The 16,603-nt window shown below is 35.6% G+C and overlaps 1 protein-coding gene and 1 long non-coding RNA gene across 2 annotated transcripts in view; both read right to left on the bottom strand.

Annotated features, from left to right (window-relative positions):
* LOC123535667 (protein cycle-like) overlaps positions 1 to 16,603 on the bottom strand; it is a 139,350-nt gene that overhangs the window by 12,184 nt on the left and 110,563 nt on the right. The window contains exons 10-13 of the mRNA XM_045318415.2: positions 15,775 to 16,051; positions 12,017 to 12,123; positions 7,605 to 7,755; positions 825 to 931 (exon numbers count right to left, since the gene is read on the bottom strand). Coding sequence (XP_045174350.1) covers positions 825 to 931; positions 7,605 to 7,755; positions 12,017 to 12,123; positions 15,775 to 16,051 — 642 coding nt within the window. The remainder of the gene's footprint in view (positions 1 to 824; positions 932 to 7,604; positions 7,756 to 12,016; positions 12,124 to 15,774; positions 16,052 to 16,603) is intronic.
* On the bottom strand, positions 13,743 to 14,364 carry LOC128550124 (uncharacterized). The gene is made up of 2 exons (XR_008368102.1): positions 14,185 to 14,364; positions 13,743 to 14,145 (listed from the first exon to the last, which is right to left on the bottom strand). It is a non-coding gene; the product is annotated as an uncharacterized LOC128550124 (long non-coding RNA).

The raw sequence follows: 16,603 nt of genomic DNA, 5'->3' as shown, positions 1-16,603 counted from the left end.
TCTTTGTGATATACGGAGAGAGAGCAACACGTTATATTTCAAATTTAAACTGTTTTTGCTCTGTACTACTTTTGCAGAGAGTAATGAAACTGTGCAAGAACATATAATTGACAAACTTCAGACACTTTGGCAAAATTTCGTTTGTTCAAATATACAAAACAATTTGCCTTTAATTCTTCTTTGATGAATATGAACCCTGACAACATTTAGACATTTCATTCAGTTAAACTATATTGAACATTATGTCATTTAAAATATTTTGGATTTTATATTTAGGCTTAGCAAACTAACCTAGATTGGTTAACATTTCTGATGGTTTCATTTTTGCTCATATTCAAAAATGTGTAACAGCAAATTTACAAACACTCTGAACAACAAATTCATTGACATAGACAGCAAATAGTGTGAACAGCAAATTTACAAGCACTCTGAACAACAGATTCATTGACACTGACAGCAAATAGTGTGAACAGCAAATTCAAAGTCTGAACAGCAAATTTACAAACAGTGTGAACAGAAAATTCACAAGCAGTATGAAAACCAAATTCACACAGTGTGGACAGAAAATTAACACTGATATAACAGCAAATTTAATAGAGTGAAAACATCAAATTTGCAAATAGTGTGAACAGCAAGTTCACAAACAGCAAATTCACCAGCAGTGTGAACAGTAAATTTAAAACAGTTTATAACCAAAGTTACAAAGTATACAAAAATGACATTTTTAGCTACAATGCTAAAATTCTGATCAAGATGAATAAGACCATGCAGAAAACCAACATACCACTGATCTACACTAGAGTATTACATGTAGAAGTATTTACCACTTAATTCTTCTGTAGTTGAGCAATCGGCAGTGGAGCAATCTGTGTCAAGTGAAAGAACGCCAGCACTCTCATAACCCTGACCAGAACTTGTCACTTCCTCTGTCCTGAAATGTCAGAAAAATCACTACCTCAATTTTCATACACAGGTTTTCTTTCTTGTAATGGATATCCATGCATCTCCCAAAAAAACCTGTTAAATTCATTTAGATTTTAGCTACTTGTTGAGAAAAAGGAAAGCAAGTTTCTTTAGTTTTAGGACCCTTTGGTGGGGGAACAAGGAATTTGGAACCTGGAAGCTGAAGATCATACGTCAAACATAAACAAGAGGACCATGATGGTCCTGAATCGCTCACCTCTTCCCACATGACCCAGTTTTGAGTATGACGTCGTTTTTTCTATTATTTGACAAAGTGACCTAGTTTTCGAGCTCATGTGACCCAGTTTTGAACTTGACCTAGATATTATCAAGATAAAAATTCTGACCAATTTTCATGAAGATCCATTGAAAAATATGGTCTCTAGAGAGGTCACAAGGTTTTTGTATTATTTGACCTATTGACCTAGTTTTCGAAGGTACGTGACCGTTTTGAACTTTACCTAGATATCATCAAGGTGAACATTCTCACTAATTTTCATGAAGATCTCATGAAAAATATGGCCTCTAGAGAGGTCAAAAGGTTTTTCTATTTTTATACCTACTGGCCTAGTTTTTGAGCGCACGTGACCCAGTTTTGAAACTGACCTAGATATCATCAAGGTAAACATTCAGATCAATTTTCATGAAGATCCATTGAAAAGTATGGCCTCTAGAGAGGTCAAAAGATTTTAATAATTTTAGACCTACTGACCTAGTTTTTGACCGCAGTTGGCCCAGTTTCAAACCTGACCTAGACATCATCAAGATGAACATTCAGACCAACTTTCATACAGATCCCATGAAAAGTAAGGCCTCTAGAGAGGTCACAAGGTTTTTTTATTATTTGACCTACTGACCTAGTTTTTTAAGGCACGTGACCCAGTTTCAAACTTGACCTAGATATCATCAAGGTGAACATTCTGACCAATTTTCATGAAGATCCATTCAAGGGTATGGCCTCTAGAGAGGTCACAAGGTTTTTCTATTTCAAGACCTACTGACCTAGTTTTTGATCGCAGTTGACCCAGTTTCAAACTTGACCTATATATCATCAAGATAAACATTCAGACCAACTTTCATACAGATCCCATGAAAAATATGGCCTCTAGAGAGGTCACAACGTTTTTTCATTATTTGACCTACTGACCTACTTTTTGAGGGCACGTGACCTACTTTCGAACCTGACCTAGATATCATCAAGATGAACACTCTGACCAATTTTTATGGAGATCCATTCACAAGTATGGCCTCTAGAGAGGTCACAAGGTTTTTCTATTTTTAGACCTTCTGACCTAGTTTTTGACCGCACATGACCCTGTTTCAAACTTGACCTAGATATCATCAAGATGAACATTCAGACCAACTTTCATACAGATCCCATGAAAAATATGGCCTTTAGAGAGGTCAAAAGGTTTTTCTATTATTTGACCTACTGACCTAGTTTTTGATGGCACGTGACCCACTTTTGAACTTGACCTAGATATCATCAAGATGAACATTCAGACCAACTTTCATACAGATCCCATGAAAAATACGGCCTCTAGAGAGGTCACAAGGTTTTTCTATTATTTGACCTACTGACCTAGTTTTTGAAGGCACGTGACCCAGTTTCGAACTTGACCTAGATATCATCAAGGTGAACATTCTGACCAATTTTCATGAAGATCTTATGAAATATATGGCCTCTAGAGAGGTCACAAGGTTTTTCTATTTTTAGACCTACTGACCTAGTTTTTGATGGCACATGACCCAGTTTCGAACTTGACCTAGATATCATAAAGGTGAACATTCTGACCAATTTTCATGAAGATCTTGTGAAATATATGGCCTCTAGAGAGGTCACAAGTTTTTTATATTTTAAGACCTACTGACCTAGTTTTTGAGCGCACGTGACCCAGTTTCGAACTTGACCTAGATATCATCAAGATGAACATTCTGACCAACTTTCATAAAGTTCCCACAAAAAATGTGACCTCTAGAGTGGTCACAAGTAAAAGTTTACGGACGGACGGACGGACGTACGACGGACGCTGCGTGATCACAAAAGCTCACCATGTCACTATGTGACAGGTGAGCTAAAAAGAGAAAACATAAACTAAAACAAGAGGGACATGATGGCCTTAAATTACTAACTCAAGTTTCGCAGATCAATTAAATGCATCAGAAATATATGGAAAAGCAACCCCATCCAATTTCAGCCATCTTGTATTTTTTAGGTCAAATAATAAAAGAGGTCCACTGATTCTTTTAGTTTTTCTCAAAGTTTCCACAAATACATACAGAGAACAAGGGCATATAAATCTAAGACAGTTTTGTCTGCTTTGGCTAATAACCAAACTTGATGGAGATACTTTTGCTTATTAACATTTTGTCAACATATTATCAATGAATATGCTAGAGTGTAAAATGTGGTATTTTTTATAAATGGATCCCCAATGGCCAAGAGAGCCAAGACATTTGATTTTGATTTAGTGGTGCATCAACAAGAGCTGTCTGATGACAGCCTGCTCGACTATTCAAAGGCTTGTCAATAAAAATGGATTTTATAATAGTACTGTTACAACTGTGTCACAGTAAGGGTCAAAATTATAAAACCTGCTGTAATTTACATATTACAGAGTAATGTCCCTTGTCATACATGCAACACTGTCACTATATGTAAGTATTCCAAGTCTCAGTTGAGTATCTGATAGTGTTCAAGATACTTGACTTTATCAAAAACTTTAACCAAAATTTTAAGTTAAAAAGGGACATAAGTTTGAAAATGTTGCTGACAGTAATGTCCCTTGTCATACATGTGCACACTGTCACTATATGCAAGTGTCAATTGAATATCTTTGATCGAGTTCAAGGTATCTGACATTATAAAAAACTTTAAAGAATGCTGATGCTGGGGTGAGTAGTCTGTATAGCTCTCCATATTCTTTGAATAGTCAAGTTAAAAATGTGTACAGAATCTTCATAACTGGATCAGTCATTGAAAGTTTGTAACAGTATGATGATAAGCAAGTGTTCAAAGTTTCAAAGCCACATGTCGAATAGTTTTGACAAAACGTGGACTTGTACATAAACTGAACCGATTTCTAAGTCCAAAAAGGGCCATAATTCAGCCAAAATGGTTGATATAGTTATGTACTCTTGCCGAAAGATGGAAATCATGATAATAAACAAATGTTCAAAGTTTCAAAGCCACAGGTCAAATAGTTTTGACAAAATGTGGACTAGTACGAAAGTTGTACTAATTTCCAAGTCAAAAAATGGCCATAATTCAGCCAAAATAGTTATGTACTCTTGCTTAAAAAACTGGACATGGTGATGGTATACAAGTGTTTTTTGTCAAAATGTGGACTGGTATGAAAAACTTAACCAAGGTGTGACGCCGATGCAGACGCCATGGTGAGGATTCTAATAGTCAAGCTAAAAGTTCATGTTTGCAATAAAATCTGTACAATGATCCTTTGGAAGCATAAAAATACAACCAATCAGAATGATTAGCAGACTCGGTTTGATTAAGTCTGTTCATGAGTTTTCAGAGACTTTATTTATCACTTAAACTCAGCTGTGACCATAAATGTTTTGTGAACATATGGCCTGAAACTCTACCCAATGTGCTATTCAAACAACAATAGCTGTAGCTTTAAGCTTGAACCACTGACACATATTTCATTCGAAAGACAGCAATGTCAGAGATACAAAAACTATAATGTGAAGTATATTAAATTTCTAACTGATAAATACCAACAGCATTTCACCTTTAGAGCTAGAATTCCCATTTAAATTATCTAAGAATTTTTTTTTTTCAATTTTCTTGAAAATGTCAGAAAATAGTTACATGATTAATCAGAGATAAGCTGTATAGCAAGTTAAGTCCAGTTTTCTGTCATAATTCTCTGAATTTTCAAGTCATAAAAAAAGAAGTGCTGACATGTGTAAAAGGCTTCAAGTGTGTTTGTATAACATAATGGTACAAGTACAGAGATATGTTTTTATAAATATCAAGGCTCTAGCTATAATGGATTCAGAGAAGATATTGAAAATTTCTTTTATATTACCCTATATTATATACATGAACATTTTTTGAACCTAGGGCAATAACTTAAACAATTATAGCAGACAGTCAAACCCTGATATCACATGCCAAACATCCAAGAAACATTTTGTGTTAAATTGTTTTAAAATATGGCCTGCTGTTTCTGACAAGAACATTTTTCAAGTTTCCAAAATATACATATAGGGAAAAAGTGACAAATCCCCCTGGCAGCCAAGTTTTATAACAATTCAAAATAATTCTTACAATATTGGTAGATTGTCAAACAATGACAATTTGTGTGAAATTATTTTAAAATCGGGCTAGCAGTTTCATACACAAGGATTTTTTAAGTTTGTACTATATACATTATAGGGATAAGTGACCACGCCCTCTGGTGGCCATGTTTTTGGCGAATCACAATAATTTGAACAATCTTGGTAGAAGGTCACACAAGGACCATTTGTGTGAAATTATTTTAAAATTGGGCCAGCAGTTTCACATAAGAAGATTTTTAAAGTTTCCACTATATACATATACGGAAAGTGGCCACGCCTTCAGACGGCCATGTTTTTAAATGAATCTGAATCATTTTAATACTCTTGGTAGAGGGTCACACAAGAACCATTTGTGAAAAATTATTTTAAATCAGTTTCACACAAGATTTTTAAAGTTTCCACCAAATACATAACGGGAAAAGTGAAGATGCCCCTGGCGGCCATGTTTTTTGACGAATCAGAATAATCTGAACAATATTGGTAGAAGGTTACATAAGGACTATTTGTGTGAAATTATTTCAAAATCGAACCAGTGGTTTAGGAGATGTTGTTCGAAGATTTTTCTATTTTAAGTTCTGGTGGCCCCTATGTGCAATAAAGCGGAACCATTTGAACAACTTTGGTAAAGGACCACCAAAGGAACATCCAGGCCAAGTGTCATCAAAATCCATTCAGTGCTTTTGGAGAAGTATCGTGTAATAACACAGATAACGTAAAACTGCATCTAAACTTTAACCAAGGTGCTGACATGAATGCTGGGCCAGGTAGGATAACTATATATTGTGAGGAAAAATATGATACTGGATCTGGCTTTCAAATGAAGCCAATGTATCAGAATACAATACAACATGAAAAGACAGTGCAGAAATAATATATTGGTGTTGAAAATATTATTCTTAACACAATGTTTCATTTTTTCCCAAGAAGAAAGTAACAGACTACTGTGAAGGTTACAAAGTACTTTTGAATATACTGAAGGTCATGGCTCCTTGTTTTTGGTTAATATCAACAGAAGTACTTTTGTGATTTCTCGTGTTTCAAGGTGAAACTAGACTAAATTGTTTGATCTGCACATAAACCTTTAGCCTGCTGGCGGCAAGTAATTCTGCCTTTATGAACAGTGCAGACCAAGTGCAGGCTGATCATGGTCTGCACTGTTCGCTATTCAGTCAGTAAATTTTCAGTGAACACACCTTGGAATAATAAATGGTACTGCCCAAATTGAATGACTGACCAGTCCATTTTTTGAAATTTAGCAGGGTAAAGGTTAAAAAACAGGGTTTTTGATGAATTGCAGCTTTATTCTACAAGATCCCAGCATAAATTATGCATCATTCTAATGGTTTCCGAGACTGGGAGTAGTATCTTCTTTAATTCTTAAAGTATCTTACAAAATGCCATCTTTATGGCCGAAAATCTTTTTTAGAATTTTTATAATTATTGCTTTAATGCTAACTAAGATACCCTGAAAGTTTTATAACAAGAGCTCCGCCAAGCGGCGCATTATATGCCCGAAGGGTTACATCAGAGGATCGGAGCAAAATTTAAAGCCCAAAGGACAGGAACAACAATGGGAAGAAATTCCAAAAAAATTATAAGACCACCAAAAAATCCTTACCAGGTAAAGGTATGTCAAAATACATCTAAAAATTGGAGGTACCATCCATCTTGTACTACAGAAAAGTGGTTTTTCGCTACGGCAAATAATAAAAAAATTTCAAAATAAGCTATTTATAGTAACATAAAAGGGAAGTAATTCAAATTTTTTTTATTGTAAGTGATCAAAAGAGGGATCTGCCAAATAAAAACAAGAGCACTGCAATGCAAAGCAATAAACACAAAGCAAAGTCATATGACCTTTGACCCCTAAGTGTGATCTTGACCTTGAAGTGAGTCATCCGGAACACACGCTCTGCATGTCGTCTCAGTGTGGTGATCATTTGTGTCAAGTTTCTTTGAAATCCTTCAAGCAGTTCAAGAGTTACAGAGCGGACACCAAACTAACTGATATGACCTTTGACTCCTAAGTGTGACCTTGACCTTGAAGCAAGACATTCAAAACATGCGCTCTGCACGTCGTCTCAATGTGGTGAACATTTGTTTCTATTTTATTTTAAATCCTTCAAGGGGTTCAAGAGTTACAGAGCGGACATGAAATTGCTAACGGATGGACGGATGGACACCAACATAACATAATACGTCCCTTCGGCCATATAACAATCCATTCTTAAATAAAACAGAAATTAAAATAACAGTTTCTTTAAAAACTCAAATATACTTTCAAGACAACTTGAACTGAAAAAAACAATACAAAGTTTGGAGAAAAGACAACTTACGGAACAACTGAGTTTGTTGAGACAATGTATTCAACTTCTTTAGTCCATGGATTTCTGAACGTAAAACATGTTGAACGAATAGGAAGAAAGGAACCTTTCTTGGACTTAAAACGATACACTCCAGTCTGCACCTTTTCTTTTGATTCGAGAACTGAAAATGGAAAAGCACAGCTGTAGAAAGTAGAACTGTTAACAACTGGTCCACACATTTTCATAAAAAAAACTACCAGACTTAGCAATTTTCAAGCTAAAGAAAACAAGTAAAGAAAGTCACTGCTATAGAGCAGTGCTGAAATTTCTGACTTGTTAAAGGGCAGTGCTGCAAAAAAAAAGCATATACCATAATGTATTTACCATCATTCTTTACCCTTATCATGCTGGACACCATTAATTATGCCTTTGCAACCAGTGTAGATAATAATCAGCCTGCACATCCATGCAGTCTGACCAAAATCTACACTGTTTGCCATTCAGCAGTATCATTTTGGTAAGCATCCATTTTAACTGTTAATGGTACTGTCCAAATTGAAAGATGGACAAGTTCATTACAGAAATTTAGCAGGGTAAAGGCTAACACCTAACTACTAAGCTAAAACTAAATATCTAACAGTTACATGTAAAACATACTTCTATAGAGATGAACCTGCCTTAGAAACCACCTGTATTAAGCATCAGCTTGCTTCAAGCAGCAAGTCATTTAACTTCCATTTTTGTTCCATTTTCAACTTGTCTGAAGCAGCTACTTGCCATTAAGAAGTCAGACTGTGTCACAGACTTGACTGACTGCTTACAAGTCTGACTGTATAATTATGCAACAGTAGAATCTAAACCAAATGGTTGACTCTAAATGTTTTTATACAGTCTAACCTGTCTTAAGCAGCCAGCCAGGGGAAGCAGACAACTTTGCCGCTTAAGCCAGGTGACCGCTGATCGGAGGGGCAGCCAATATATGTATTTTTCAGACTTCTGACCAGTGTTCAATCATGACTTTAGCCTTTAGGCCCATTCCTTTTTCGTTTTTCTATTATTATTTAACCAGGATACATTGACGTGCATTTGCCTTTGCAATAAGAATGGTCTTCTCAGCAATCTACAACTCCGGCGTGTCTTTTTTTATAACAAAAATTATCACACACAATTTTCCAACTTCAAAAAAAGTTTGTTTACGTTTTTTGCTATTTTGGTAAGGGAAGCTACTCTCCGCGTTTACTGTCTACGCTAAAATTTAAGATTACCGTTACGTTCCGTAAAAGGTCGAGTGGTTTATATTTCTTTCAAACACAATTAATTTCATATAAATTTAATAGTATTTTGATGAAAGAATATAGAACAAGAGCTGTCGGAGGACAGCAACGCTCGACTATTCAACAGCCTTGTCAATTGAATGAATACAAAAGTTGAAAAAGGGGCATAATTTTGTAAAATGCAAAGTAGAGGTATTGAACCTCTGTACTGCATGTCATATCATGACAGTGAACAAGTGTGTGAAGTTTCAATCCTTTCCAATTTGTGGATACTGAGATACCAGCTTACATACAAAAACTTAACAAAAAACTGCTAAGTCAAAGGGGCATAATTTTGTAAAAATGCCAAGTAGAGTTATGGGACCTTCACAGTGCATGTTAGATCATGACAGTGAACAAGTGTGTGAAGTTTCAATCCATTCCAATTAGTGGATACTGAGATATCAGATTACATACAAAAATTTAACCAAAAACTGCTAAGTCGAAAAAGGGGCATAATTTTGAAAAAAAAGAGAGTAGAGTTATGGGACTTGCTTAAAGCATGTCAGATCATGATAGTGAACAAGTATGTGAAGTTTCAATCCATTCCCATTAGTAAGTACTGAGATACCAGCTTACATACAAAACCTTAACCAAAAATTTCTAAGTCGAAAAAGGGGCATAATTTTGTAAAAAAGCAAAATAGAGTTATGAAACCTGTGCAATGTAGATCAGTTCATCACAGTGAATAAGTGTGTGAAGTTTCAATCCATTCCCACAAGTGGTTACTGAGTTACCAGCTTACATATAAAACATTAACCAAAAATTTCTAAGTCGAAAAAGGGGCATAATTTTGTAAAAAAGCTAAATAGAGTTATGGAACCTGTGCAATGTAAGTCAGTTTGTCACAGTGAATAAGTGTGTGAAGTTTCAATTCATTCCCACAAGTGGTTACTGAGATACCAGCTTACATACAAAACCTTAACCAAAATCGGGACGTGGACGCCGACGCCGACGCATGGGCGAGTGCAATAGCTCACCATTCTATGAATAGTCGAGCTAAAAAATCACAAATATTATGATACTAATTAGATATTGAGTATTATCTTTCACCGAGGTCAAACTGTGAACAACAAAACTGACACGAGATGACACGCTAATTGCCAATAATTACTGGCCATTTGATCGTAACAAAAAGAGGATCACACCTTTGGTTATCAGTTTTAATTGAGAAGCTCATGCTCATTTTGTTGTTTTTGTGGTTAAGTCACGCGAAACTTAGCAATCACGTGTTTCTCAAAAATTGGATATCTTCGGCGATTATCACCTAAAAATTGATTTTGGAAGAAACATGGCCGCTGAAAGGGGTCAAATACGGTGGTTGGGAGGCAATTCCGGTGGCTGCTGACCGCGGAAATGAGGTGGCCACTGAATAAAGTGATGAAATAGAGGAAAATCCGTTGGGGGCATCAGAAAATGACCGCTGAACAGAGGTGACCGCTGATCAGAGGTGACCGTTAGTACAGATTAGACTGTAATATATTTCAAAAAATTTAAGTTTACAACAAAATCTATCAGGACAGCATGCATAACTGTCCAGAACTGCCAACAGAGAAACTGTGAATACATTAGAAATGTTGTATTTTACCTTGGTGCATGTGATGGAGGGAGTGTGAAGAAAATATTTGATTCCAGTGACCTTGACCTCTGTGGTATCTGACCCTTAACCATATCATGTCTACCCTTTACCAACACTAACCCTACTGTGGAGTTTGATAATAAAGGGGGCAGTAGATAAAAAGAAATAAAGAAATTAAGAAGCTTTCCATAACATTTTAACCGGATTAAACACTATTACAATACAGGATTCAGTTACCTTCACTTTTGGGTCCTGACCCTTGACAGCAGGATATTTGCCCTTTACTGCCCCTTTCCAATACCAACCCTTAGGTTTGTGATAATTGGGGCAGTAGTTAGGAATACATAGTGAAACTTTAAGCTAACCATAGCTTAACCTGAAAGCAACGGTGACACCAATACCAGGACAAGTACAATACCCTCCTTATTCTTTGCAAAGTTGAGCTAAAAATGATTGAAATAGTCAAAATAAAGTGAAGTAAACCTGATGATGAAAAGCTGATCTCAATAAAGCCATACAAAAGAAATTCCACTGTCCTAAAAACAGCTGTATTCTTTTGACAAATCGTGTACCTAACTTAAGGGTCATTCAATGATCATTTCTGTGACTACTGGTTTTTGAGGAGAATGGTTTTGAAGTTTTTTTTGGGCCAGCTGTTTCAGCAAAATTCCAACTTTTACATACAACAAGGAAATACTTGGAAAACAAGCTCTATCCCCTAGTGGCCATGGTTTTAATGGAACAGAAAACCTTGAAGGAATCAAGTAGAGGGTCACCAAAGGAACATGGCTGTGAAATTATTTCAAATATTGCCAGAGAAGATTTTTTAAGTTTTCTATAAAATCAAATAGAGAAATCTATCCCAGCCAGTTATGTTTTTATCAAATCCACATGGTTTGAAGGAATTCAGTAAAGGGTTACACAAGGAATATTGCTAAGAAATTATTTTGAAATTGGGCTAGCAGTTTCAGACTAAAAAACTTTCAAAGTTTCCAATATAGCCATATAGGGAAACCTAGCCCCATCTCCTGGTGCCATATTTCTAAATGAAACAAAATGATCTGAAGCAATATGGTAGAGGGTCACCCAAGGAACATTTCTGTCAACTATATCAAAATCTGGCTAGAAGTTTCTGAGGAGAAGACTTTAAAGTTATTAATTTTGGTTGCCACGGCAACCACAATTCTGCATGGTGGATCCACTTTTGAAGGAATCTGCAAGGGGATCATCTAACGAACATTTCTTTGGTTGAAACTGGCATGGTGACTTAGGAGATGTTCTTTAAAGAAATTGTTAATAACAACAGACAGACAGACGACCGACATCAAACAATCCTAAAAGCTAAAAAGGCTCAAATGTAAGACATACGAGTATAATATAATTTCATACTCACATCCATTAACTCTTCTAAAACACAGAGAGAATTTAAATCCAGTATTTTTGGCCATAAATTTAAGCTGATTTTAAGATTTTAAATGTAGAGTTCAGTATCTCTTGGTAATTTCATTCACGAATCCAGTTACTGAAAATATTATGACAAAGCGACCTACCTTTTCTATGGATTTCAGCCATTCGTGTAAGGTCATCTTGGTGGTAATATTCATACACAGAGGTTCCAAGTAATTCCTGAGGCAAATAACCCAATACTACAGTGGTCCTGCAATTAATAAATACATCTTGAATATATACTCAGCAATTACGCACTTCCTCTGTATAAACGCAAGACACTCACCATCTTTATTACTATCACAAAACAAAATCAATAAACAAACAAAGTCCCCTACTAGAATAAAGGGTTTGCACAATTTTCTTGTGTTTCTTTACAACAATAGAGCTATCTTTAAGTTTCATTAAAAAGCCTAGAGACTGCAGAATCCAGATTTTGCCAAAAAAAAAACTGAACAGACTAAAAAACTGAATGGCCGAGTGTCACAGATCAACACATCCAGTCAATAGACCTACTTTTTTCAATATTGAGCTGCATATTTCATATTTTGAGCAAATATCTAACAACAGGCCTGCTTTTTTCAATATTGAGCTGCATATTTCATATTTTGAGCAAATATCTAACAATAGGCCTACTTCATTCAATATTGAGTTGCATATTTCATATTTTGAGTATACGTCTAATTCTCAAAAAAATTTAACAAGAGGACCATGATGGTCCTGAATCGCTCACCTATCCCCACATGACCCAGTGTTGAACTGAGTATGACGTCGTTATTTCTATTATTTGACAAAGTGACCTAGTTTTTGAGCATATGTGACCTAGATATCATCAAGATAAAAAATTCTGACCAATTTTCATGAAGATCCATTGAAAAATATGACCTCTAGAGAGGTCACAAGGTTTTTCTATTATTTGACCTAATGACCTAGTTTTTGAAGGCACGTGACCCACTTTTAAACTTGACCTAGATATCATCAAGGTGAACATTCTCACTAATTTTCATGAAGATCTCGTGAAAAATATGGCCTCTAGAGAGGTCACAAAGTTTTTCTATTTTTCGACCTACTGACCTAGTTTTTGACCGCACATGTCCCAGTTATGAACTTGACCTAGATATCATCAAGCTGAACATTCGCACCAACTTTCATGAAGATCCAGTGAGAAATATGGCCTCTAGAGACATCACAAGAATTTTCTATTTTTAGACCTACTGACCTAGTTTTTGACCGCACATGACCCAGTTTTGAATTTGATCTAGATATCATCAAGATGAACATTCTGACCAATCTTCATAAAGATCCTATGAAAAATATGGCCTCTAGAGAGGTCACAAAGTTTTTCTATTTTCAGACCTACTGACCTAGTTTTTGACCGCACGTGACCCAGTTTCAAACTTGACCTAGATATCATCAAGGTGAACATTCTGACCAATTTTCATGAAGATCCATTGAGAAATATGGCCTCTAGAGAGGTCACAAGGTTTTTCTATTTTTAGACCTACTGACCTAGTTTTTGACCCCACGTGATGCAGTTTCGAACTTGACCTAGATATCATCAAGGTTAACACTCTGACCAATTTTCATGAAGATCTCATGAAAAATATGGCCTCTAGAGAGGTCACAAGGTTTTTCTATTTTTAGATCTACTGACCTAGTTTTTGACCCCACGTGACCCAGTTTCGAATTTGACCTAGATATCATCAAGGTGAACATTCTGACCAATTTTCATGAAGATCCATTGAGAAATATGGCCTCTAGAGAGGTCACAAGGTTTTCTATTTTTAGACCTACTGACCTAGTTTTTGACCCCACGTGACTAAGTTTCGAATTTGACCTAGATATCATCAAATTGAACATTCTGACCAATTTTCATGAAGATCTTATAAAAAATATGGCCCCTAGAGAGGTCACAAGGTTTTTCTATTTTTAGATCTACTGACCTAGTTTTTGACCCCACGTGACCCAGTTTCGAACTTGACCTAGATATCATCAAGGTGAACGTTCTGACCAATTTTCATGAAGATCCATTGAGAAATATGGCCTCTAGAGAGGTCACAAGGTTTTTCTATTTTTAGACCTACTGACCTAGTTTTTGACCCCACGTGATCCAGTTTCGAACTTGACCTAGATATCATCAAGGAGAACATTCTGACAAATTTTCATGAAGATCTCATGAAAAATATGGCCTCTAGAGAGGTCACAAGGTTTTTCTATTTTTAGATCTACTGACCTTGTTTTTGATCGCACGTGACCCAGTTTCGAACTTGACCTAGATATCATCAAGATGAACATTCTGACCAACTTTCATAAAGATCCCGTGAAAAATGTGACCTCTAGAGTGGTCACAAGCAAAAGTTTACGCACGCACGCACGCACTGACGCACGGACGACGGACGACGGACGCCACGCGATCACAAAAGCTCACCCTGTCACTTTGTGACAGGTGAGCTAAAAATGTAATGACCTTGAAACACCAAAGTTATGGAATACATCTAAGTGTAATGTAGGGAAAGAGCAAAAATGGATTTTTACTGTTAGAGTACATTATTCTTCAAGTTACTAAAGTGTAAGTCTGCAGACGTGAAAATTTAAATCCAAAATAAAACCACCAGAAACTTCTTAAAAGCACTATAACATGAAAATGGCGAATAAAAAGATGTAATACAAGAAGCAATGGATGCATTTTTCACATTTAAATACTTGAAAATTTTTTTAATGCCCTTCTTAAAATATTGAAGGTGATATTCCATCAATAACAACTGAGACCTACTCTGACCTTGACTTCAAAGATGTGTATGATTAAACTTTTATTCTCCAACAAATCGTTTCAATGAACTCTGTTGTGTATGTTTTACGATAGTTCTTGACATTCATGTTTCAGACAAAGCAAATCACGCTTTATTTTACACTATTATAAAACAACAGAAACAGACACTTTATCAAATCAAATGAGCCGCGCCATGAGAAAACCAACATAGTGGCTTTGTGACCGCATCCGTGCAGTCTGGTCAGGATCCATGCTGTTCGCTAACGGTTTCTCTAATTTCAAAAGGATTTGAAAGTGAACAGCATGGATCCTGACCAGACTGCGCGGATCCATGCTGGTCGCAAAGCCACTATGTTGGTTTTCCCATGGCGCGGCTCAAATTTTGTTTTCAAATTAAATTTCTGATGTATTTTGACTTGTTTAAATTCTTTGATAGCCAGCAGAAAATTACGTCTTAACTCAATGTCTTGACTTTTTTCTAGGATCTAAATCTAACATATATAAAATATGAATCAATATATATAATATCTAGGTAAAGTCTGGTGATCAGCTTGATTAAATTTAAGTAACCAATTATATGCACACGTCCACTCTATATTGATGATGTGTACCAAGTTTCATTCCAATGGATGCAGCAAACTGTAGGAGTTGAGTACCATACACAATGTTCATAAAATGTTTCACATCGGTTTTAAGAAAACCTGTTTCTATTTCATATACAGCTCTTTGGAGTGAAATGAGTTGTTGCACACAGGTTCACCTCTAAAAATATCTCCACATGAATGCTTTTGGCAACAAACAAAAAATAGAAAAGATAATATCTCCAGGAACTACAGTCTTTTTACAAATGTCTTTCTAAATGCATATCTGTATGAAAGGGTAGGTAATCTGGTGAAAAGTTTTAACCTACATTACCTGAAATGTAGCAAGTTCAACACAATTATTTCATAAATAACTGACACATGTACCTGTACCCAGAGTATATCTCTGGGTCCCACATCTAAATAAATCTGAAAGGGTAAAAGGGGTCATAAAAATCTATATCTATTAATATTAAATATTACATACAATAGTATAATTAAATATACTTACGCTTGATCAATGAATGTTAATTTTCCATCCAAAGATATTCGGAACATGTACTCCATAGGTCTAAGATCTAGTCCACATGCTATATTAGATACAGGAGTTGCCCCTGCACATGTCTGATTGTTTTGATTCACAGGAGTTCGAGTTTGCCCAATGGCCACTAGACAACTAAGAAAGTTACAATTATCTTCAATATCGTCTTCACTACTAATGTTTATTTTCGAAGTTGGCCAGGATTTTAAATATCCAGTAAAATGTATCACAGTATAAGATTTTTGGTCTGAAAAAGAAAAGAAACAGTCATGTTAATTTATCTAGGATTCATTCTGTCTGACATGCACATACAATGCAACTTTTGTGGAGCAAACAAGAAGAGAAAAGCTAAAACATGTTTGTCACACATAGGTTGTTGCTCTGCAAAGGTTAATTATTAAGATTACAGTAACAACCAATTTATGACAAATACATTTCAGCTTTTTTGTTAATGTCTGCTTTACATAGGTCACATATAAGGCAGTACACATGTGATCACACGCATCAAATTTCATATTCTCTGTATGCAATTTTGGCATTTTCCAAGGTTTTTATGGAAAGATATGTACACCCTGAGCTACTTTAGGTCGGATGAATACAAAACTGCCTTATGAAAATATGTAATTAGGCCTACATTGATAATGAAGAATCATTACAGGTCAAAAACCAAAAACAGAAAAGAAAAGATGTCCTTTATAGAGACATTGCCCTCCTAAAATATGTCATTACTCATACTGTTACCAGTACATAACTGGCAAAACAAACATAATCCAACCATTTTAGAGATCTTGTTAAAACA

The sequence above is a fragment of the Mercenaria mercenaria genome, chromosome 17 (assembly GCF_021730395.1).
Source record: "Mercenaria mercenaria strain notata chromosome 17, MADL_Memer_1, whole genome shotgun sequence".
NCBI classification, from domain to species: domain Eukaryota; kingdom Metazoa; phylum Mollusca; class Bivalvia; order Venerida; family Veneridae; genus Mercenaria; species Mercenaria mercenaria.
The sequence above is the reverse complement of the archived record's forward strand: the minus strand, read 5'-3'. Positions and strand labels throughout refer to the sequence as shown.